General features: G+C 50.6%; 1 protein-coding gene across 3 annotated transcripts; it reads left to right on the forward strand.

Moving 5' to 3' along the window:
* Positions 1-251: 251 nt before the first annotated feature.
* On the forward strand, positions 252-22,491 carry PTGS1 (prostaglandin-endoperoxide synthase 1). Of its 3 annotated transcripts, XM_031014872.3 has the most exons (11): positions 252-376; positions 471-557; positions 7,135-7,251; positions 7,669-7,809; positions 8,011-8,154; positions 10,622-10,803; positions 10,915-10,998; positions 12,759-13,005; positions 15,693-15,979; positions 19,457-19,604; positions 21,382-22,491. In XM_031014872.3, the coding sequence occupies exons 1-11, from the start codon at positions 370-372 to the stop codon at positions 21,735-21,737; spliced, it is 1,800 nt and encodes a 599-aa protein (XP_030870732.3). In that variant the 5' UTR covers positions 252-369; the 3' UTR covers positions 21,738-22,491. The 3 variants fall into 3 exon arrangements, with proteins under 3 accessions (XP_030870732.3, XP_063552814.1, XP_063552813.1); XM_063696744.1 differs by lacking the exons at positions 252-376; positions 471-557 and adding an exon at positions 4,700-4,718; XM_063696743.1 differs by lacking the exons at positions 252-376; positions 471-557 and adding an exon at positions 4,836-4,924.
* Positions 22,492-23,066: the final 575 nt, after the last annotated feature.

Raw genomic sequence — 23,066 nt, forward strand, 5'->3', positions numbered from 1 at the left:
GTATGTGGTTCAGACGAGCCGCTTCCATCCCCAGTTCTGTCCCTAAGCCCTGGGTGACCTCAGCATTGAGCATCGTCTCTGAGCCTCAGTTTCCTGTCTATATCTAGTGCCACCAGGCATCAGAAACGTAAGTGCTTCAAGGATCTTGGGTGAAAAGCCGCTTTAGCGGCGATCATACACTAATTAATAAAATGCCTTGGCCGGGGCTGGGCAGAGGAAGTAAGCGGGCAGCCGAGGTGACAGCTGGAGGGAGGAGCGGGGGTGGAGCCGGGGGAAGGGTGGGGAGGGGATGGGCCGGAGCTCCGGGCAGTGTGCGAGGCGCACGCACAGGAGCCTGCACTCTGCGTCCCGCACCCCAGCAGCCGCGCCATGAGCAGTGAGTGCGACCCCGGTGCCCGGTGGGGAATTCTCTTGGCCTCCTGGTGGAGCCTTGAATGCCAGGCTCAGCCCCTCGTGTCTCTCCTCTGCAGGGAGTCTCTTGCTCCGGTTCTTGCTGTTCCTGCTCCTGCTCCCGCCGCTCCCCGTCCTGCTCGCGGACCCAGGGGCGCCCACGCCAGGTAGGCGGCCCCATCCCTCCCCAAGGGAATCCCCGGTCTTGCGCCCCTGGCCTGGTTTCAACCCCCTCCTTTCCCCTCCAGCGGGCCCAGCTTCCCCTTTCTGCTCGCGGTGCTGAGAAAGGGGACTGAGGCTGAGTCTTTTGGTGGGATGGGGGCTCCCTGAAGCCCCCCCCCGGCGGTGTGGCCTTGGCTAATGGGCTATCTAGTTCTTTCAGGGGAAACAGCAGACTGGGATCTGGTGCCAACTTGGGGAGAAGGGACAGTCCCTATCCATCCCCCTCACCTGTTCTGGGCCCCTGATGTCTAAGCAGCCTCTGCACCCAACAACCCCGCTGTTTCCTATAGGGGCCTCTTTGGGAGGAAGCCGCAGGCACCAAGGGAAATGAGTTCCCTTTCTCCAGCCTCTAACCGTCTGGGAACCCATCCTGATTCCCATTGCCAGTGGAGAAGGTCTCCCCTGGTGAAGACTTCGGGAGAACATGGGAGATGGAAATACATTTAGGAGCCGGGATGCTTCCTCTGGGGTTTAAGAGATCCCCATTAAGCAAATGAGGAAACCGAGGCTCAGTAGGTGCCATGATTCCCCAAGCTCACAAAATACATGGTGGGCCCAGGATCTGAACCCAGGTCTGTCTGCGTCCACACACTTCGCAAGGTCTTTCCACAGAAAGCTGCTTCTACCCACAATGGACCCTGAGCCACTCTGGGTTTCATGGGGGAGGTTGATGGGGAAATTCCGCCCTTCCCTCCCCCATGCATGTGCCAGGTTCCAGGTGAAGGAATTCAGCTCCTCGCTCAGCCAACCTTCCTCCCCCAGCTCACTGCTTCTGTGTGTGTGCGTGTGTGTGAGCATGTGTCCCAGCTGGATATAGTTTCCTCCACCACCCAGCTGTGTAAAATCTCTAAAATGAGGCCCAGAGAGGGCAGGAGGGAGCAGAGGGAGTCCGCACTTTCTGCTGTGATGCTCTAAGGATCTGGTGCGTAGGGGAGTATGTACATGGATTTTGGATCAGACCAAGTTTCCTGAAACGGGCTTTGGGTGGGTGGCATTTAGGGAATCCAAAGAGAGGACGGAGGGTGCTCTAGGAAAGGGTTTGCGTTGAATAAAAGTCTGGTTTATGGGAAGAGGAGGAGGAAGATTCATGTGGCCAGCACTTTAAAGTTTACAAAGGTTGGTTGTGGACACCCACCTCTTTGGTGCTCTCAACAGCCCTGCCAGAGAGATGCGTTAGACCCAGTCTACAGAAGGGGACTCTGAGGCCCAGAGGGAGTGAGGCCACTTGTCTGAATCCTCACAGTGAGCTGGTGGTGGGGAGTAGAAGGGGCTCTTCAGGTTGCCTCGCTGACCCATCTTGTCAGTCCCTGGATCAGCCCAGCACTTCCTCTGAGGCCCCATCTGGCCTCATCCAGGCACTCTTGGTATACAGGTCCCACCCGTCTGTATTCTTTTTTAGTCCATTCACTAATGCACAATGAGCCATGGTCTGTGCTATTTTGTTTTTTGCCTTTTCTGTTTCCTTTTGTATAATAAACGTTTACACGGAATTGTTTTTTTCATCCCCAAGGGTTATTTATGCCAGTCTTTGGCTGGGGCCTGGAGACACAGAGCTGGGAGGAGCTGACAGGCTGATGGTGGAGCCAGAAATGCCAATAGACTGTCATCCAAGGGGACCAGGGCTGTGCGGAGCTCTTTGGAGGAAGCAGGGGTGTAGGGAGCCCAGGGAAGGGAGCAGGGGTGTGCGGAGCTCAGGGGAGGGAGCAGCTGCTTCTCAGTGCGAAGAACTGAGGGAGGCTTCTTGGATCTGGTGACTTTTGGACTGGACCTCGAAGGAGGTGGCGGGTGGGGGAAACACTAAGAGACTCGACCAGGAAACACCGTAAGGGTAATGTGGAGCAGGAGGCTGAGGTTGGATGCGTAATGTGGGGATGAGACTGGAGGCCAGAAAACTGGTACCGAGGCTCCTGCAAGGATCTAGGAAAGAACGAATGACTGGTGGAGTGCAGGGGCAGAAGGTCTGGGTTGCCCTCATATTTCCAAGTCTGCGAGTAAACTGAGGGCCAAGCTACGTGGGCATCTGCCCCAGGAAGCCAAAGCCTGTGTTTTGCCTCTAGAGGCAAAGGAGATGAAGAGATGAGGGCTGCACTCACCTAAGAGGGCAGGCGGAGGGAGAGAATGCTGCTTCTGCCTCTCTGGTGGGTGAGGAGATGGAGGCCAGCCTGGAGGCAAGGCTGTGCCGGGGGCGCCCTGAATGCTCAAGTACTTCCCCTCTAGTCTCTGGACTTGACTCAGTGCCCATCTTCTAGATGGGGATAGGGCATGACCTGGCACCCAGAGCTGCATGCCAGGCAGAGGAGCCCCAGGCCAGCTGACCCGGGCACATGGGGCAAGATCCCAGCTGTGCTAAGGCTGCCCGGCTGCCCGGGCACCTGCGCCTGCTCTCGCCAGCACCAGTTGGGTCTGTGGGCCGGGAGAGGGCTTCCCCACCAGCAGGCTCTTCCAGCTGCTGGGCCCAGTTGTCTGGATCTGGTGCGGTGGGACTGGGGCCCAGGCCAAATCAGTCAGGGTTCCCCACCTTTTTTTTTTTCTCTCTGGCTGCCAGGTCCCCAGAGACTCTCTAAATATTATTCTTTAGGGGATTTGGGTCCTGCCTCTTCACTGGGCAATCTTGCAGCCTGACGCCTCTGCATCCTGGAGGACTTGGTGTTCCCTGGCTGTGCCTGTCCCCTAGTCACGCTCAGTCCTGGACCTGGAGCTCTGACTTTTGCGCTAGGGGGTGTTCCTTGCTCAAACCCTTGGAAAGGTTCTGGAACCAGGCAGTTCTGGACAGTCCTCATCTGTGGGGATGGGGACTAGCAGCTTGGCCTTTGGGCTGCGCGTGTCTGGCATGCAGTGTGGTGTGCTGATCATCTCTGCCTCCGCGTGTCTTGGGGACTCAGTGAGAGCAAATGGGAAGGTTCTCTGCTGATGGGGCAGTTGTGGGAGGGTTGTACTGAAACAAATAATGGAGAGGGACAGATTGGCTCTACCCAGAGTAGAGGGCCTGGACGTCGAAAGGAAGGCCTCCTTTAGCCTGCCTGCTAAACCCCCTTCATGGGATATACAGAAAAATGAGGCTCCAGAGGTGGGAGGGACTCACCCAAGAATGCACAGCCAGTAAGAGCAGCCACTCTCTAATACAGCTCTCCCAAGCAACTACTTGGTGCCTGGCCCTGTGCTGAGTATGGGGGACTCAAAGTGAATTAGACTTGGTACCTGCATCTCCTTGGTTTTCTTTCTTGATGAACAGGGGTGTCCTCCACTGAGCATAGAACTGAGTTGGCATGAAAACATGCAGGATTGAAGTTAGACCGAAGGAAGGCCTTCCTGTACGAATACTTCCTAAAGATCTGGTTGCGGCAGGAGATGGTGATCCCCCTGGGGTCCTGGTTTCATTTGTTCTGGATTTGCAAGGTTCACTTTGAAGGAATGTGACAAATCCAACTCAACTGGGTCATCCTCAGTCTGCATCAAAGCGACTCTCCCTTTCCATCCCTTCCCCAAATCCAGTCCTGGGTACCTCCAGGAGTAGGAGGAGGAGGGAGATTAAGTCTTGGCTCCGCAACTTCAAAGCAGTAGGGTCTGGGCAAGCCTCCTGCTTTCTCTGGGCCCTACATTCCTCATTGTGCAATGGGGAGTCTCACCTACCTCTCTTAGGGAGTGCTGGGGAGATAAATGAGTGTGGGTGTGGAAGGTTGTGGACTTTGTCGGCTGGAGCCCTGGCTTTCTGGCTGGGCTGTGATGGTCAGGCTGTAGTCTAGTGGCACCCAGTCTCCTCTCCGCCCACCCTGACACCTTGGCGCACCAGCGGCAGGCCCACTGTTGTCCTTCCTGGGAGAACTTTTCCTGCCCCAGAGCAGTGGTGTTTATGGAAAGAACGTTGGGGAGGGAGGCGGGAGGGGGGAAGCTGGACGGGCCGGCCTGGGAGGGAGGAGCCTCAGCTCCGCACAGCCTCTCTTGGCAGGGAGGGTGTGGGCAGCCGTTCCAGCTTCAGCGTCTGGAGCTTGTGGCTCTTCTGCCTGCCGAGGCAGAGCTCTAGGGCCATGGCGGGAGGCCTTCCGGCTCCACCTCAGACAGCTGTCGAGGGCCTGGAAGATGAAGGACTCCTTTTGGTCAGGCTGGAGGTGACCAATCTCCTCACTTCATTTTATTTATTCCACAAACATTCGTTAAGCTCTGGCTACCACATCTGGATCCCAGACCTGGTTAAGCCCCAACTGTGTGCATAGCCTGTGCTGGGGGAAGAGAAAGCCATAAGGGAAGTGGGGGTCCCTTCTCCTGGAAGCTTAATGGTGGAGAAGAGCAGGTTGAATTGGAACCCGGAGCCAGGGTAAGGGAGAGTGGGAGGAGGGAGTGTGGACATTTGGGGAAGGCTTCTTGGGGAGGCAAGGCGTGGGCTCAGCTGATTTGGAGGAAATGTATTAAGGAGGCTAACAGCCTGGATGAAGGATGGAGATGCTGAGGGTTTGGGGCTAAGGGAGGGGCTGGTGCAGAATGTTTGAGCTGCACGGACCTCTGGAGTTCATTTTGAGATCCCTGCTGTGGCAGGGATGGGGAAATTGAGCCTGGGGGAGGCCTAACCCCTGTGCCCTTAGAATGGTAGAACTAGACCGTGAATCCTAGTGGACCTTGTGTGCCAGGGTTGGGAGCTGGGCAGTGTGTGCTACAGGGGCTCCTGGGCAGGTGAGAGAGCCAGGCCAGCAGGAGGGGCAAGAAGAAGAGTTCTAGCAGGGTGACAAGTCCTTTCTGGGGGGAACCAGACCTCTGAGCCAGCACGGTGGCTGCTCCAGAGGCTTCTTGGCCTTTCTGGGCCTGTGGCTGGGGGAGGCGGGGGCTGGGGTACTGCCAGGCCCTTTCCCTGGATCCTGCCTGCCAGGTTTGCCTGTGGCTGCCTGATAAAGCCTTTTTGTCCAGCCTTCTTCCCCTGACCCCTCCCTCCTACACCCCTGCTGGGGCCATTGTGGGGCTGTGGGGAGTTGCCAGGGCTTAAGCAAAACTATTTGCATGATTCTTGTGGTCCTTGCTTTGTGTGTGTGTGTATTTGAGGTGGTGTTGCCGTCTTCGACGTGGGGACCAAGAGGACTCTGCTGCCCAGGTCAAGCCGTGTGCTGTGAAGTGAGGAGACTGAGACCAGGGCAGGGGATAGGGGGCAGGTCTTGCCCAGGGTCATGCTCTCTGATCCTAGCACCCTGAGATGACAGCATTTCATCCTCAGCTGCTCCGGCCTTTCACTACGCTTTTGACCTGCAATAACCAGTTGCACAAAGAATACATATTCCCTGTAACGTTGGCTCTGAGCCCAGATAAGGAAGTGTGTTTGCAGAAAGGAGCCCGGCGTTTTCTGTGTAAGGTCAGAGATGGAGCCTCCTGCCAGGCGCTAGGAGTTTTTGGTCTGCCCAGCTCTGTTCTGTTTCCTTGGCCAAGTTGTCACCTGTCCCTGAACCTCAGTTTCCTCCACTGAACAGGGTGGTGGGGGTGATGGTGGATCCTACTGAACCTGAGGAGGCTGTAACTTTGCTGCTAAAGAATCACTGAGGCAGATTTAGCAAGGGGGTGGTGGTCTGAGGGATCTGGGTTAGATGCCAAGAGGGATTTCCTTATTGAGTTTCTCCAGGAGGCAGCAGGGCGGATGCCAGAGCTCCATGCACCCTCCCAGGAGATTTTCTAGCCCTATCTCTCCTATTCCCTTGGTCTGTGACCTTCTTCTGGATCCTAGAGCCCAGACCCCACCCTGATGTGGGCCAAGTCTGATTCCATCAGGAATGGGGGCTGAGGCAGCTGAGACCTTGGAGTCCCCCTCCTCCTGCACACCCACCCTCTGTCCCCAGGGTTCTGGAAAACTTCTTTCCTTAGACTTGGCTGCTGAGGCTGTGGGGGTGGAGTGGAAGTGAAGGGATGGGCATTTGGTCTGGTGAGACTTGTGGGGTGATAGGTCTGGCTTTCCCTTTTTCTGGCCTCAATTTCCCCATCTGCAATGTGGACATTATGATACCTGCTCTTCTCTACCTTCTGCAGAAATGGAGGAATGGTGAGGGATCTCGTTTTCCTAGTGTTCATGGGGTGGTGGTCTGGGAGAAGTCCCCGTCCTCGTCCTCGTCCCTTTTCTGACCGCCCCCCCACCCCCCGCCCCGGCCTGCTCTTGCTGCTGAACTCTGACTAGGCAGGAAGTGAACACTCTAGAAGCCCGTGGCTGCGGAGTTTTATCAGCTCTTTCTTAACCTCAGTGTCACAGCCGGGGACTCTTCTCCTGCCGCCGTTTGGTGGCAATAGGGAGGGAGGGGGCACTTCCCCTGGGGGCCTGATGTGGGCTAGGCTGGAGTTCCAGAGCAGGGCCTGGAAATGTCAGGATGGGTGGTTTATGTTCACAGAGGTGGGAACAGGGGGGCCCTTGGGGGAACCCTGAAGCCCCGGCCCCCAGTGATTCAGGACGGAGCTGCGACTTAAGTCCATGCCTCTGGCCCCTCATTCCCCCATCAGGGGCTAGATGGGGGTCAGGAGGCCATCCTAGCATGGTCTCTGACCTCCATTTCTCACCCACAGTGAATCCCTGTTGTTACTATCCATGCCAGCACCAGGGCATCTGTGTCCGCTTCGGCCTTGACCGCTACCAGTGTGACTGCACCCGCACGGGCTATTCCGGCCCCAACTGCACCATCCGTGAGCTGGGCCTTCAGCCCTCACTCCTTCCGTCTTGAGCCCTTCTGCTCCCGGGGCCCTTTCTCCTAGACCCTAACTTCCTACCCTCCTCTCTGACCATGGCCCTGTTCTCCTTCCTTGCCTGGTTCTGCCCCTCTCTCTGACCTGGCTTCAGCATGAGCTCTTGCTCTTGGTCCACCCTCACTCCCTGCTTCTGGGTTCCATGGTGAGTCTTCACCACATGCCCTGGCCCCTGTCCTCACGCCCGGTTCTGTCTCTGTCATGTGTCATTGCTCCCAAGGTTCCATCCTTACCCACTTCCCCATAGGTGCTACTCTGTTCCATCCTGGCCCTTGTCCTCAGTGCCCCATCTTCCACTCTGGCTACTTCTGGTTCTGGTAGGAGGGACCAACTGAGTGACTCCCATTGCCCCTGCAGCTGGCCTGTGGACCTGGCTCCGGCATTCACTGCGGCCCAGCCCCTCTTTCACCCACTTCCTGCTCACTCACGGGCGCTGGTTCTGGGAGTTTGTCAATGCCACCTTCATCCGAGAGATGCTCATGCGCCTGGTACTCACAGGTGGGTGTGGGGCAGGGCCCCCTGACCTGGGGGAGCAAGCAAGCCTGCTAGTCCTTTTGGATTCTTGGCATCTGATAAGGGTAGTGGGTGGGGAGAGTCTATGATGCCTGATAAAATAAGCCCCAACCCAGGAGGAGGCAAGAACTGGGGTGGAGCTGGGGGTGGAAACACGCTTGTCACCATTATTTTTGCTCTCTGCAGTGCGCTCCAACCTTATCCCCAGTCCCCCCACCTACAACTCAGCACATGACTACATCAGCTGGGAGTCTTTCTCCAACGTGAGCTATTACACTCGTATTCTGCCCTCTGTGCCTAAAGATTGCCCCACACCCATGGGAACCAAAGGTAAAACGGGATGAGGAGCTGGGCCTGGGGATTACAGGAGGTGCTCAGTTCTTCTCTTTGGGAAAAATCAGGCAGAAGAACAATTATTGACCCAATTCTGCAGATGGCTAGACCAAGGCAAGACATATGACATGTCCAGAGCCTGGGCTGAGAACAGGCAAGGGCAGCAGAGGGTCTTGCCTGAGGTCACCTACAGTCAGACCAATGTTTCCATAGTTCCAGGGTGCCTCTTTGCTTGATCCTTTTCTAATGATCAGTTGGGTCCTGCTGGGGTGGAAGTGACTTAGAAGTTGAGACGTAGGAAAGAATAGTGAGCTATTTATTGGGTGCTGTCTCTGTGTTTGGGTCTTTACAGATGTAAATAGTTTTACATGCTTCGCCAGTGTAAGGTACAAATAAGTCACATTTTTTTCTTTCGTTGCTCAAGACTTCACTTAGCCACACTGGCAGGGGTCTTCCTTGTAAGATCTTCCCATGCCACCTGTAATTATCCAAAAACCTGGGATATTATTCATTTCAGACCCATCAGTTCAGCATCAAGTACAGAGAGGACAAGAGAGGCTGATCAGTCCACTGCTGCTATACTCCAGTTCCTGCCACATGGTGGCACTGTTGAATGCCAGTCCTGTGCAGCCTCATGGTTATGTGCTTTTTTGGGTTCAAAACCTTGCACCATGTCCCTGCTTGGGTCTCAGGAGCACTACTGTGACGGTTTTCCATCATATGGTTAGCTGCTTTTCCCAAAGCATGACCATTCTACCAGGATAGCTGAGTCTTGCCAACTGCTGAAATCATGCTTGCCCAGTGTCAGTGAGTGATGATTCCAAATTACGGTTGACAGATCACTCCCTCTAACTTCCCTTTTGGTGGATTTTCTTTAGGGGTACTTGATATTTTTTCCTGCCAGAGGAACCCAGTCAGCCATCTTAATCCAAGTAATTTCCATTGATCTTGAACCTTCAACATCAGGGCTCACATCTTGATGCATTGTGAAGAGATGCCTTTACCAGAACCTAAAAAATTCTATTCCTTTCTGTGAGGGCAATTGGGTGACAACTCATTTGACACTGACATAATTAAGGAAGGCCTCTCAATACTTATTCTAAGGATGACTTGTCTTTATGCCAGACATAGAAAGATTGGCATCATTTAAAATAGGTTGACACACCTATTTTAAGGGGAGCAAGCAAGCCTGCTAGTCCTTTTGGATTCTTGGCATCTGATAAGGGTAGTGGGTGGGGAGAGTCTATGATGCCTGATAGGTGGTGGTGTGGTGGCACACGTCTGTAATCCCAGCACTTTGGGAGGCTGAGGTGGGTGGATTGCTTGAGCTCAGGAGTTCAAGTCCAACCTGGATGACATGGTGAGACACCTTGTCTACAAAAGAATACAAAAGTTAGCTGGGTGAAGTTGTGTGTGCCTGTAGTCCCAGCTACTCAGGAGGCTAAGGTGGGTGGATCAACTGAGCCCAGGAGGTCAAGGCTGTAGTGAGCCATAATTGCGGCACTGCACTCTGGCCTGGGCAATAGAGTGAGACCCTGTCTCAAAAATAAATAAATAAATAAATAAATAAATAAATAAATAAATAAATAAATAAATAAATAAATAGGTTGGCAAACTACAGCCTGCAGGCCAAATTCAGCCCACCTCTCCATTTTTGTAAATAAAGTTTTATTGGAACACAGCCACACACATTTGTTTATGTGTCATCTATGACTGCTTTCCTGCTACAATAGCAAAAACTGAATAGATGTGACATGTCTGTATGGTCTGCAAAGCCTAAAATGTTTACTATCTGGCTTTTTCCAGAAAAAGCTTGCTGACCTTTGGTTTAAAAAATTCTACCCACTGGTTCTCTGCCATGCTTATATTATCTCTTGCAGTCCTCAGATTCACTGTATCAAAAGGGTATCATTTGCCCCTTTTTAAAGATGGAGAAATTGACACCCAGAGAGATGAGATGACTTATCTGTACTCACACAGCTAGCAAATAGCATAGTCAGTTGCAAACACAGGCTACCTTGACTCAGGGCAAGGGAGTTCATGTTTGTTTTTTTCTGTTTCTTTATTTCTTTTTGGTGAAATGTTTCATTATGGAAAAATTGCAAAGATACACGAAAGTTGAGAGAAAAGCAGAATGAACTATGTACCCATCTTTCAGTTTCAACATTTACCCACAGGTTCTTCATCTTATTTCATTTCTCCCCTCTCATATTTTTATAAAGTATTTTAAATCAAATTCTAAAAATCATGCCACTTAAAATTCTAAAAATCATGCCACTTCACCCATAAATACTTCTAGGGTCTTTTGGTAGAGAGTGGGTTACTTGGTGGTGGTGGGGAGGTGGTCCTGAGGAGGCCACTCTGGGCTTCCTGCTTGGGCCAGTTTGCCTGGTGAGCCCAGATGTCCCTAGGGCAGCAAGATCCAGATAGGAGAAGCTACTGCTGTTTCCTACCCCCCAACCAGGGAAGAAGCAGTTGCCAGATGCCCAGCTCCTGGCCCGCCGCTTCCTGCTCAGGAGGAAGTTCATACCTGACCCCCAAGGCACCAACCTCATGTTTGCCTTCTTTGCACAACACTTCACCCACCAGTTCTTCAAAACTTCTGGCAAGATGGGTCCTGGCTTCACCAAGGCCTTGGGCCATGGGGTGAGTACCTAGGAGGGGCTCAGGACCGCTCTGGACCTAATTTGGCACGCGTATGTCATCGACAGTGGGCCGGCACCCTGCTGACCTGAGGGAACCCCTCTCTGTCCACAGGTAGACCTCGGCCACATTTATGGAGACAATCTGGAGCGTCAGTATCAACTGCGGCTCTTTAAGGATGGGAAACTCAAGTACCAGGTAGTGCTGGGCCAGGGGGTAGGGCAGAGGGAGGGGTCTCCCATGGTCTTCCCTGGCAAAGACTGCTTGGGGCGGGGGTCTGGGTCATGTCCTGAGAGGGCCAACCACGGGAGTGGGAGGCTTGTGCCAGGAGCGACAGTATACGCTGGAAGGAGGCAGCAGGTACGAGAAGCCAGGGAGGAGCAGACGTGGCCTCCCATGTCAGCCAGGGAGGTGGATTTTGGAGCTCAATAGGAGATGAACATTTGTAGTCTGCATTTATTTATTTAATTATTCCACAATATTAATTGGACACGAGAATATACCTGGCACAGGTGATTGAGTAGTGACCATTATAGTTATGGGCCCTGCCCTCAAAAAACCACAGACAAACTCTAGGATGCTCATTCTATGAGGGCTTTTGTCTAAATCAGAACTGTCCAACAGAAATATAATGTGAACCACATACATAGTTAAAATTTTCTAATGTCCATATTAAAAGAGGGAAAAAGAAACAGGTGAAATGATTTTAATAATACATTTTACTTAATGCAATATGTCCAGGTAATTAGCATTTTAGCATGTAATCAATACATTATTAATAAAATATGTCACATTCTTTTTTCATGCTGAAGCTTCAAAATCTGGTGTATATTTCACACTCACAGGACATCTCAATTTGGATGCTCCGTTTTCACTGGAGTGATCTAATCTGTATTAAGATTTCATAAAATGTACAGCTGAATAAGTAGAGTGACATGTCCGACTTGTTCCACGCATACTTAAAGGTTTTCCAATAGCTGAAGTATCAGTTTTAAAATTCAAATAGAAATTAAGATAAACCTAAATAAAATAAATTAAACTAAGTAACATTCAGTTCTTCATTCACACTAGCCAAATTTCTAGTGCTCAGTAGCCACACGTGGCTAGTGGCTACCATATTGGATCGTACAAATCTTAGGCAAACACCAAAACAAAGTTTGATGCTGAATCTTTAGGGCTAAGAACAGTACTTGGCATGTAGTAGTCTCTTGGCATGTATTTACTGAATGAATGAAGAAGCTGCCATATAATTAGGTACACTTGTAGCTGCCACCAAGGAGAAGCTGTGAGTGCCACTAGAGTGTTTGGATGATGGGTAAAACTTCCCTAGGAAGTTACAAATAAACCCAGAGTTGCATCAGGGATGAGGAGGAGTTAGGGATGCTAAGAATGGGAAAGGGCTTTCCAGGTAGAGGGTTTAGCAAGTACAAAAGCTTAGAGGTGGAGAACAGCTTGGTGACTTGGAGGGAGTGTAAAAATGGGAGCGTTTGCTGAGCCTAGTGATCGAGCATAAGAATGACTTTACAGGAAGGTGGAGATGTCTGTGGGGACCGTGTTAAGGCATTCTACTTTCTGCCAAGAGCAGAGAGAGTATTTGGAAAGGTTTTAAGTCAGCTCATGATGCAAGATTTGTGTTTTTTTTTTTTAAGTTTTTTTTTTTCTTTTTTTTTTCTTTTTTGCTTGGGTGCAGTGCAGAGACTGGCCTGTCTGGGGATAGGAGTGGAAACAGGGAGCCCACTTAGGGAAAGGAGTCAGAGTGGAAGATGAGTGGGGGTTGCTTGAGGTAGTGGTGGTAGAGATGGAGAGCAGGGGACTGATTTTAAGAGACATTTTGGAGGTGGAATCAACAGCCTTGGCTAAGGGGAACTGGCAGCTGGAGGCAGGAGTGGGAGGGAGTCGGTTGTGGGCAGCCGCGGGTGACCCCCAACCCCAAGTTGCCAGGTGGCCCCATCCCACAGGTGCTGGATGGAGAAATGTACCCGCCCTCGGTAGAAGAGGCGCCTGTGTTGATGCACTACCCCCGAGGCATCCCGCCCCAGAGCCAGATGGCTGTGGGCCAGGAGGTGTTTGGGCTGCTTCCTGGGCTCATGCTGTATGCCACGCTCTGGCTACGCGAGCACAATCGTGTGTGTGACCTGCTGAAGGCTGAGCACCCCACCTGGGGCGATGAGCAGCTTTTCCAGACGACCCGCCTCATCCTCATAGGTGAGGACTCCAGACCTGCCCTGCCCTGGAAGGTCATTCCCTCCATCCTGAGAAGTTGGGGGCGGGGGGGTACTTAGAGGTGGAGGCTGGGATTAGAATCCTAACCCTTCTGCTTAGTGGCTAGAAGACCTTGAGCAGGCCCCTCGACCTCTGTGAGCCTCGGTCTCCAAATCTGTACATTGGGGTGAACGATGATTGTAAGGATTTATTGAGATCATGAATGGGAAGGCAACTAGCACATAGCAGGCCTTCGGAAAATAGATGACTGTGATGGTTGATTATTAGCTGGGTGACTCAGCACATTTGATTAGCCACCCTGAGTCTCGGTTTCCCCCGTGTGCTGCACCCGGATGCATACTTGTGGTCCCCAGTACGTGCAGGGTCAAACTGTAGCTTGCCCGGCCTTCAGAAATCTTCATGTTCCCTTCCCTGCGTGTATCTACCTTCCTGCAGTTTGGTAGCTTCTAGGTGACTCAGGGACAGGATATTTTTGTGTTCCCTATGGGGGCGAGTCTGCAACCTAAAATGTCAGATGGTTTCCTGCCTGGGAGCTTGGCCCCTGACATCCCTGTCCAGACCATGTTCGCTCTGAGTCACCAGTAACTCCCTTCTCCCACCTCTGGCACCACTGGGCATGGCTGGTCCCAATTATAGAGCCTAATTCACTGGAGCCATGAAGAGCCAGGCATTGGGAATAGGAACAGTCATTAGAGGGAAGAGGGGCTGGTTCTGAAGTTTCAGCGTTGCAAAGACCTTGACCAGAGAGAGCTGGAGGCTGTCCAGCACACTGGCTGGAGATGAAGCTGTGACCAAAGGCAGGACCCTAGGACACCATTTAACTCCGCTACAACCTCATGAGCCAGGTATGATTACCCTGTGAAAATCAAGATTCAGAGAGGTGAAGTGAATTCTCCAGGGACACTCAGCAGATGGAGACTTGAGGTCTGGTTGCCACCAAAATTTATGCTACTTCCACTCCATCACAAAGGGGGCTCTTCTTGAATTGGAAGGGGTTGCAAGCCTGAGTCTGATCTGTGACATGTGAGTATTGGAAAGGGATTCCCCCTCGCGTCTACACTTAGTATTCCTACTTTTGGCTGACATATATGGACACCCCGTCTTATGCCAGGCGCTGTGCCAGCAGTTTTGCTGTATTCATTGTCTACTTCTCTCAACAACCCTAATATAGTATTGCATTGATGTTATTATTATTATTATTTGAGATGGAGTCTTGTTCTGTTGCCCAGACAGTAGTGCAATGGCATGATCTTGGCTCACTGCAACCTCTGCCTCCCGGGTTCGAGCAATTCTCGTGTCTCAGCCTCCCGAGTAGCTGGGATTACAGGTGCCCGCCACCATGCCTGGCTAATTTTTGTATTTTTAGTAGAGACAGGGTTTTGCCATGTTGGCCAGGCTGATCTTGAACTCCTGACCTCAGGTGATCCACCCGCCTTGGCATCCCAAAGTTCTGGGTTTATAGGCATGAGCCACAGCGCCCGGCCGCACTGATATTATTATAACACACATTTTACAGTTAAGGAAAGTGAGATTCTGAGAGATTAAGTAACTCAGCCCAAGCTCAGGTGGCTGGAAATGGTAAAGCCAAGATTTGAATCCAGGTCTGCTGATCCCACAGTCTGTAGCTCCAGGTCAGTTTCCAAAAGCCAATTTGTCTAATGGCTAATTGGCCTGAATATCAGTTTCTTTCAATATCTAGTTGCCCAGTTTTAATTTTGTTACAGAATGTTCAATTTGCATTTTCCCTGGCTTTTTGCTTTCTAGCTGGTTATAGCTACAAATGGGGCAGAGGAAAAACTTATTTATAAGAATCCTGTTATATAAGAACATATAGGAAATATGTTTTTTGAAATATATTTAGGGCTAGGCTCCCCTTCTGTCCTCAGTATTCTCTTTTGCCACTGCAGCAGCTCTGAGTGGTCTCCTTGAAGTCCCCCTCTGTCACCGAGGGTGTCAGCATGATGACAGCTCTCACCAGTAAATCCTCCACTTTTCCATCTTTTGTAGTCTCTCCACATTCTTTTAATGGGCTTCAGGAGGGAGGTCATAAGACCAATTCTTGGACACCTCCTTTGCATGTCCTGCTTAGCTGGGCCTAGAACCTCCCTCTGAAATGTGGGAGTAGCTGGTGCTCTTGTCTTGAGACCTCAGTCAAAATAGACCAAAAGTTCTATTTTCACATCCTGTTACAAAGAGACAAAATGGAAGAGGCCAAACAAAATTAAACATCAACAGCAAGGCCAGGTGTGGTGGCTCACACTTGCAATTCCAGGGCTTTTGGGAGGCTGAGGTGAGAGGAGTGCTTGAGACTTGCAGTTCAAGACCAGCCTGGATAACATAGTGAGACCCCATCTCTTAAAAAGAAAAAAGAAAGAAAGAAAGCTGGGTGTGGTGGTACACCTGTGGTCCCAGCTACTTGGGAGGCTGAGGTGGGAGGATTGCTTGAGCCCGGGAAAGTTCAGGCTGAAGTGAACTGTAATTATACCATTGCGCTCCAGCTTGGGTGACAGACCAAGACCTTGTCTGTAAAAATAAAAATAAACATCAACAGCAACAACAACAATAAAGAGACCAAAAGCAAGCACCTCTCATGAACTGGCCTGCTTTCCAAGCTGAGCATCTAAATCACTGTGCTTGGCTGACCCTATTTCCAATCCTGCCCTGCCCAGGGGAGACCATCAGGATTGTCATCGAGGAGTACGTGCAGCAGCTGAGTGGCTATTTCCTGCAGCTGAAATTTGACCCAGAGCTGCTGTTTGGTGTCCAGTTCCAATACCGCAACCGCATTGCCATGGAGTTCAACCATCTCTACCACTGGCACCCCCTCATGCCTGACTCCTTCAAGGTGGGCTCCCAGGAGTACAGCTACGAGCAGTTCTTGTTCAACACCTCCATGTTGGTGGACTATGGGGTCGAGGCCCTGGTGGATGCCTTCTCTCGCCAGATTGCTGGCCGGGTAAGCCCCAGAGGAGTGCTGGTGAGGGCAGGTGGGCTGAGGGATCCAGCAGACCTGGGTCCAAATTCCAGGTTCTTCTTCTGTAAAATGGGGCTGATGTCACTTCTACAGGGCAGTTGTAAGCATTCCTGCGTGAATTCATTGGTTCATTTGTCCATTCCACAATACCAGACATTACTCCAGGTACTGGAGATGTAGTGGGAACAAGACCTATGTGGTTCTTGGCTCATCTTTTAGTGCTCACACCCTAGAAAGTGATGGCAGTCGTACGACAGCTAACAGCATTAGGGCCCTTACTGCGTGTCAGGCACTGTTCTAAGAGCTTCTCCTATGTTATCAGAATTCTAAGAGTATGTTATAAACCATAGTAGAAAAGCCCACCATGCTCTGGGAGTCAGAGAGGGACATCTGACCCAGAGTTGCGGGTTATGGGAAAAGAAGGGATGTCGGAGCAGAAATTGGAAGGAGGGATAGAGATTTCCCAGGGTAAGAGGTGGTGTTAGTGGCAGGGGATGGCTGTGTTCCAGATAGAGAGGACGGCATGGGTGAAAGGCATGGAAGTCAGAGGACATGGCAGTTTGAGGAACAGAAGGACATTCAGGGCATGGTAATGTATGTAACAGTGCCTGCCTATGGTGTTTATTAAATCATAAGCCTCCGCTCTGGGCTGAACTGTGGCTCTTTTAAAGTTCGTATGTTGAAATCCTAACCGCCAGAACCTTAGTATGTGACTGCATTTGGAGACAAGGTCTTTAAAGAGGTAATTAAGTTTAAATGAGGTCATTAGGCTGGGCCCTAATCCAGTGTGACTGCTGTGCTTATAAGAAGAAGAGATTAGGTCACACACACAGAGGGAAGGCCACATGAAGATGTAGGGAGAAGAAAGCCATCTACAAGCCAAGGAAAGAGGCCTCAGGAGATACCAACCCTGCTGACACCTTGATCTTGAACCTCCGGTCTCCAGACGGAGGAAATAATTTCTATTGTTTGAGCCACTCAGTCTGTGGTACATTGTCATGGCAGCCCTAGCAAACAAACACATTCTCTTTCCCTGGAATTCCCAGCCAACGCCTTCCTCAATCTCCCCTTCTCCACATTCGGAAGCTCCCGTCTGCTTCATCGCAGTCTCTGGCTCCCCTGTTGCCTCACAGTCATCTGCTTCTCTCTAATCCTTGTCCCTAAACCCTGTCATGAAGCTGTGGCACACATGGATTTCCATTTCCTTCTGGTAATTTGACTAAAATTAGCATTTGCTGCCCCGGTGGGCAGCTGCTGGCTGCTTTATGGCCTCTTTGTCGGTTTCTTTATGGTTCTTTGTGGGGACACAAGACATGAACAGAGACAATAGCCTTTGTGTGAGGCTGGATGGTTTTCAGAACGTTTTCAAGGAATGACCATGATGATGTACGTGAAAAGCCCCGGCATTGTACCTGGCACAAGGCAGAAAGGCTGCAGAGATGTATGGACTGTCAAGATTTTTTTTCTTTTTTCTTTTTCTTTTTAATAGAGATGGGGTTTTGCCATATTGCCCAGGCTGGTCTTGAACTCCTGGGCTCAAGCGATCTGCCTGCCTAGGCCTCTCAAGGTGCTGGGATTATAGGCGACTCTCAGGATATTAAGAAGAGTGAGTGATGATAAGACAGGGCTTCCCCTGATAACCATTGTCCGTGGCTACCCTCTCAGGGGTTCCCATGTGACCAATACTGAGATAACAGCTTTGCATAGTTTATCCCATTTAAATTGACCACAGCCATATCAGGTAGATGCTCTTCCCTTCCCCATTTTTACATATGCGGGAACTCAAACTTAGCTTGAATAGCTGCCCAAGGTCCCTATATTAGTTTCCTCAGGCTGCTGCAACAAAGTACCACAAACTGGGAAGCTCGGAGCAACAGATGGAGGCTAGAAGTCTGAATTCAAGGTGTCAGCAGTGCCACATTCTCTCTCAAGGCTCTATGCCTCCTTGGCATCTGGTGGTGGCCGACAGTCCCTGGCATTCCTCAGCTTGCAGAGGCATCGCTCCAGTCTCTGCCTTTATCATCCTGTGGTGCTCTCCCTGAACTTGTCTTTCCTCATTTTATAAAGACACCAGTTATTGGATTGGAGCCCACCCTAATCCAGTAGGATCTCATCTTAACTTGATTACTTTTGCAAAGACTTCATTTCCAAATAAGGATGCATTCACGGATGCAGAGAGTTAGGGCTTCAACACATATTTAATATTTTAGGGAACACAGTTCAATCCTCAACAGCTCCACAGCTTGTAAAGCTGTAATTGGCACAATCCTCTGCTTGCTTTGCTCATATGATTTCATCCAACCATGCCTTTCTTTTTTGCCCAATTATAGTTGTTGATCAAAATGACTATCTCTTAAGCATGAACGTTATTATTTCATCCTAAGCACCAGAGCTTTCTTTTCTTTCCTTTTTTTTTTTTTTTTTTTTGAGATACAGTCTTGCTCTCTTGCCTGGGCTGGAGTGCAGTGGTGTGATTTCAGCTCACTGTAACCTCTATCTCCTAGGTTCAAGTGATTCACCTGCCTCAGCCTCCCAAATAGCTGGGATTACAGGCACCTGCCACCAGGCCCAGCTAATTTTTGTATTTTTAGTAGAGATGAGTCTTTGCCATGTTGGCCAGGCTGGTCTTGAACTCCTGGCCTCAAGTGATCCACCCGCCTCGGCCTCCTAAGGTGCTGGGATTACAGGCACGAGCCACTGTGCCTGGTCAGCACCAGAGCTTTCTTTAGACTAATGCGCCTTAACTGTTAGTAATCAGAATCTTTTTCTGCAGCCTTTTTATCTCACCAGGTTATCTGGGCTTTGAGTTCTATTTTCCCTCCCTTCACAGGGGGTTACACTACCTCTTGGTGTAGTTCAACGGACTGGGGAGCAGTGTGAGCCACAAAAGAGGTCCTCTTGGCCCATTCCACACTTCAAAGATGAGGAAGCTGCCGGATGTGGTGGCTCATGCCTGTAATCCCGGCAGTTTGGGAGGCCGTGGTGGGAGGATCATTTGAGACCAGGAGTTTGAGACCAGCCTGGGCAATATAGTGAGACCTCACCTTTACAAAAATAAAATAAAACAAAATTAGCCAGGCATGGTGGCACATGCCTGTAGTCCTATCTACTTGAGAAGCTGAGGTGGGAGGATCGCTTGAGCCTGAGGAAGTTGAGGCTACACTGAGTCAAGATCGTGCCACTGTACTCCAGCCAGGGCAACAGAGTGAGACAGTGTCTATAAAAAAAACCCACAAAAAAAAAAATGAGGAAGCTGAGACTCAGAGGGGCTTCCTGAGAGAGCATGACAGCAGCAGGCCCAGGGGCAGGTCTGCAGCATCACAACTGCTAGGCTGCCCAACACTCTCCATCCTAGCTCAGAAGGGACTCCCACTGGAAGCTCTTGTCCCAGGAACTTACCCAGGCTCCAGGACAGCCTGGCCTGGCTCCCAGACCACTGCTGTGCTTCTCTCTCGGCAGATCGGTGGGGGCAGGAACATGGACCACCACGTCCTGCACGTGGCTGTGGATGTCATCAGGGAGTCTCGGGAGATGCGGCTGCAGCCTTTCAATGAGTACCGCAAGAGGTTTGGCATGAAACCCTACACTTCCTTCCAGGAGCTCGTAGGTGAGCAGCTGTTTCCTGGATGCAGTCCCTGCCCTTGAGGGACTGGCAGCAAAGTCAGGGAGACATCAAGGAAATAGAACGGGACAATACATGCAGCAATGTGTAACAACCAGACTTACAATGGGCGTGGAAGTGCTGTGCCAGGGTGGTAAATAAGCCTGCTTGGGGAGAGAAGGTGACTTTTCAGCTGGGTTTGGAGAACAAATGGCATTTTCAGTGGGAGAAGAGAGGGAGGAGTGTTTTAGGCAGAGCAATAGAAAGTACAAAGGCTGCCGGGCAAGGTGGCTCACGCCTGTAATCCCAGCACTTTGGGAGGCTGAGGCGGGTGGATCACGAGGTCAGGAGATCGAGACCATCCTGGCTAACACGATGAAACCCCGTCTCTACTAAAAATACAAAAAATTAGCCAGGCATGGAGGCGGGCGCCTGTAGTCCCAGCTACTTGGGAGGCTGAGGCAGGAGAATGGTGTGAACCTGGGAGGCAGAGCTTGCAGTGAGCCGAGATTGCGCCACTGCACTCCAGCCTGGGCGACAGAGCGAGACTCCATCTCAAAAAAAAGAAAGTACAAAGGCATAGAGGTCAGACAGCAGGTATCTAGGGAAACAGTCATAGATGTGGCTGGGGCAAGGAGCTTATGTTGTGGGGGTGATTAGTGATGGGAGGTTGGGCCAAACCGTGTAGAATCTTGGTTTTCATACTAAATATTTTGAGTTTTATTTGGTCTAGTGCTTTCTAAGTACCCACTTACGGGCCAGCTGCATAAAAATCATTTAGAAAGCTGATTAAGATACCAAATCTCAGATGCCTCTCCTACAGATTCTGATTCAACCAGCCTGGGTGGTGCCCAAGAATCTGCGTATTCATATGAATAAAGTATATATACATATATATGAATATATATATGAATAGAGTATATATACATATACATATCAATACATATATACATATACACACACATATATGTGTGTGTGTGTATATATATAAATATATATGTGTGTGTGTGTATACATACATATATATATATATATATATATTTCCCCCAATATCCTCAGATGTTGGGCAGCCAAGTTGCCAGCCCTTGTCACATACAGTGGGGAGCCACTGAAGCAGGGTGTGACATGGCCCATGAGAGTTCCCAATGGAGGATGGATTTGAGGAACTGGGCAGGGAAGCAGGGAAGCTCCATATTTGTCTCCCCTTGGCCACATGAACATGTGGGTATTGCAGAGTGGAGCAGATTCTGTGCATGAGCTCCTTGTGATCCTGGAACAGCATCTTATTCTTTACTCTCCCATGACAAATGGTCCCCGGGGGCAGAAGGAACACTGCCACTGAATTTCTGTGTGAGCTCGGACATGTTACATCTTTGAGCTCTAGTAATAAAAGGGCTTGGCCCAGGCTAAGGTCTTGAAATCTGTCTGTGAAGGAAGCCAGATGGGGAGCATTCTCCCTTCTGTGATGATCAGGTAATTAGGGCCCAGAGTTGCTCAAGGTTATAGGCGTTTGGTGGCAGATCTAGGCCCCTGACTTCCTCTTTAGTAGCATTTTCGTTCCCTAGACCCAGTCCCTGAGGAGGGGCAATTTGTGCTTTTCCTCTTGACCCTTTTCCCCAGTGCCAACCAGGCCAAATTCTAGGGCACATGCTCAGTTGCTCAAGTTAGTCTCCTGGAGTCCCTATTATCCCCAGAAAAAGGTGGACCTGGAAGGGTCCCACCCCGGGTTGACCTTAATGGCATCATGGATCTGACGCTAGCATTTCCCCTTATCTCCTTGTAGGAGAGAAGGAGATGGCAGCAGAGTTGGAGGAATTGTATGGAGACATTGATGCGTTGGAGTTCTACCCTGGACTGCTTCTTGAAAAGTGCCATCCAAACTCTATCTTTGGGGAGAGTATGATAGAGATTGGGGCTCCCTTTTCCCTCAAGGGTCTCCTAGGGAATCCCATCTGTTCTCCGGAGTACTGGAAGCCGAGCACATTTGGCGGCGAGGTGGGCTTTAACATCGTCAAGACGGCCACACTGAAGAAGCTGGTCTGCCTCAACACCAAGACCTGTCCCTACGTTTCCTTCCGTGTGCCGGATGCCAGTCAGGATGATGGGCCTGCTGTGGAGCGACCATCCACAGAGCTCTGAGGGGCAGGAAAGCAGCATTCTGGAGGGGAGAGCTTTGTGCTTGTCATTCCAGAGTGCTGAGGCCAGGGCTGATGGTCTTAAATGCTCATTTTCTGGTTTGGCATGGTAAGTGTTGGGGTTGACATTTAGAACTTTAAGTCTCACCCATTATCTGGAATATTGTGATTCTGTTTATTCTTCCAGAATGCTGAACTCCTTGTTAGCCCTTCAGATTGTTAGGAGTGGTTCTCATTTGGTCTGCCAGACTACTGGGTTCTTAGTTGACAACCTAGAATGTCAGATTTCTGGTTGATTTGTAACACAGTCATTCTAGGATGTGGAGCTACTGATGAAATCTGCTAGAAAGTTAGGGGGTTCTTATTTTGCATTCCAGAATCTTGACTTTCTGATTGGTGATTCAAAGTGTTGTGTTCCTGGCTGATGATCCAGAACAGTGGCTCGTATCCCAAATCTGTCAGCATCTGGGTGTCTAGAATGTGGATTTGATTCATTTTCCTGTTCAGTGAGATATCATAGAGACGGAGATCCTAGGGTCCAACAAGAATGCATTCCCTGAATCTGTGCCTGCACTGAGAGGGCAAGGAGGTGGGGTGTTCTTCTTGGGACCCCCACTAAGACCCTGGTCTGAGGATGTAGAGAGAACAGGTGGGCTTTATTCACGCCATTGGTTGGAAGCTACCAGAGCTCTATCCCCATCCAGGTCTTGACTCATGGCAGCTGTTTCTCATGAAGCTAATAAAATTCGCTTTCTAAAGTTGCCTGTTATATATCTCTTTTGGTCCCATCCTCCAAAGCAGAGGCAACACTGGAACGTGGCTAGCCTTTCTCGTAGCCATGGCTGGGCGTGCTAGAGGTTGCAGCATGAGACTTTCTGCTGGGATCCTTGGGCCCATCACTGTATAGACATGCTACCACTGGTGCTTCCTTTCTCCCTGCGGGCCAGGCACTGCCCTTTTCAGGAAGCTCTCTTAAAATACCCATTGCCCCAGCCCTGGAAGCTATAACATTCAGTTCCCACCATCTGATTAAAACAACTTCCTCCCTTACAGAGCATACAACAGAGGGGGCACCCGGGGAGGAGAGCACATACTGTGTTCCAATTTCACGCTTTTAATTCTCATTTGTTCTCACACCAACAGTGTGAAGTGCATGGTATAATCTCCATTTCAAAACCAAGGAAGCAGCCTCAGAGTGGTCGAGTGACACACCTCACGCAGGCTGAGTCCAGAGCTTGTGCTCCTCTTGATTCCTGGTTTGACTCAGTTCCAGGCCTGATCTTGCCTGTCTGGCTCAGGGTCAAAGACAGAATGGTGGAGTGTAGCCTCCACC

The sequence above is a fragment of the Gorilla gorilla genome, chromosome 13 (genome assembly GCF_029281585.2).
Source record: "Gorilla gorilla gorilla isolate KB3781 chromosome 13, NHGRI_mGorGor1-v2.1_pri, whole genome shotgun sequence".
Lineage (NCBI taxonomy): Eukaryota > Metazoa > Chordata > Mammalia > Primates > Hominidae > Gorilla > Gorilla gorilla.

Excerpts from the sequence above, each read along its gene's own strand:
- PTGS1 (XM_031014872.3), top strand. Across the intron at positions 7,252-7,668 it reads CGGCCCCAACTGCACCATCC|CTGGCCTGTGGACCTGGCTC; the intron begins GTGAGCTGGGCC and ends TTGCCCCTGCAG. Across the intron at positions 10,804-10,914 it reads CCAAGGCCTTGGGCCATGGG|GTAGACCTCGGCCACATTTA; the intron begins GTGAGTACCTAG and ends CTCTGTCCACAG.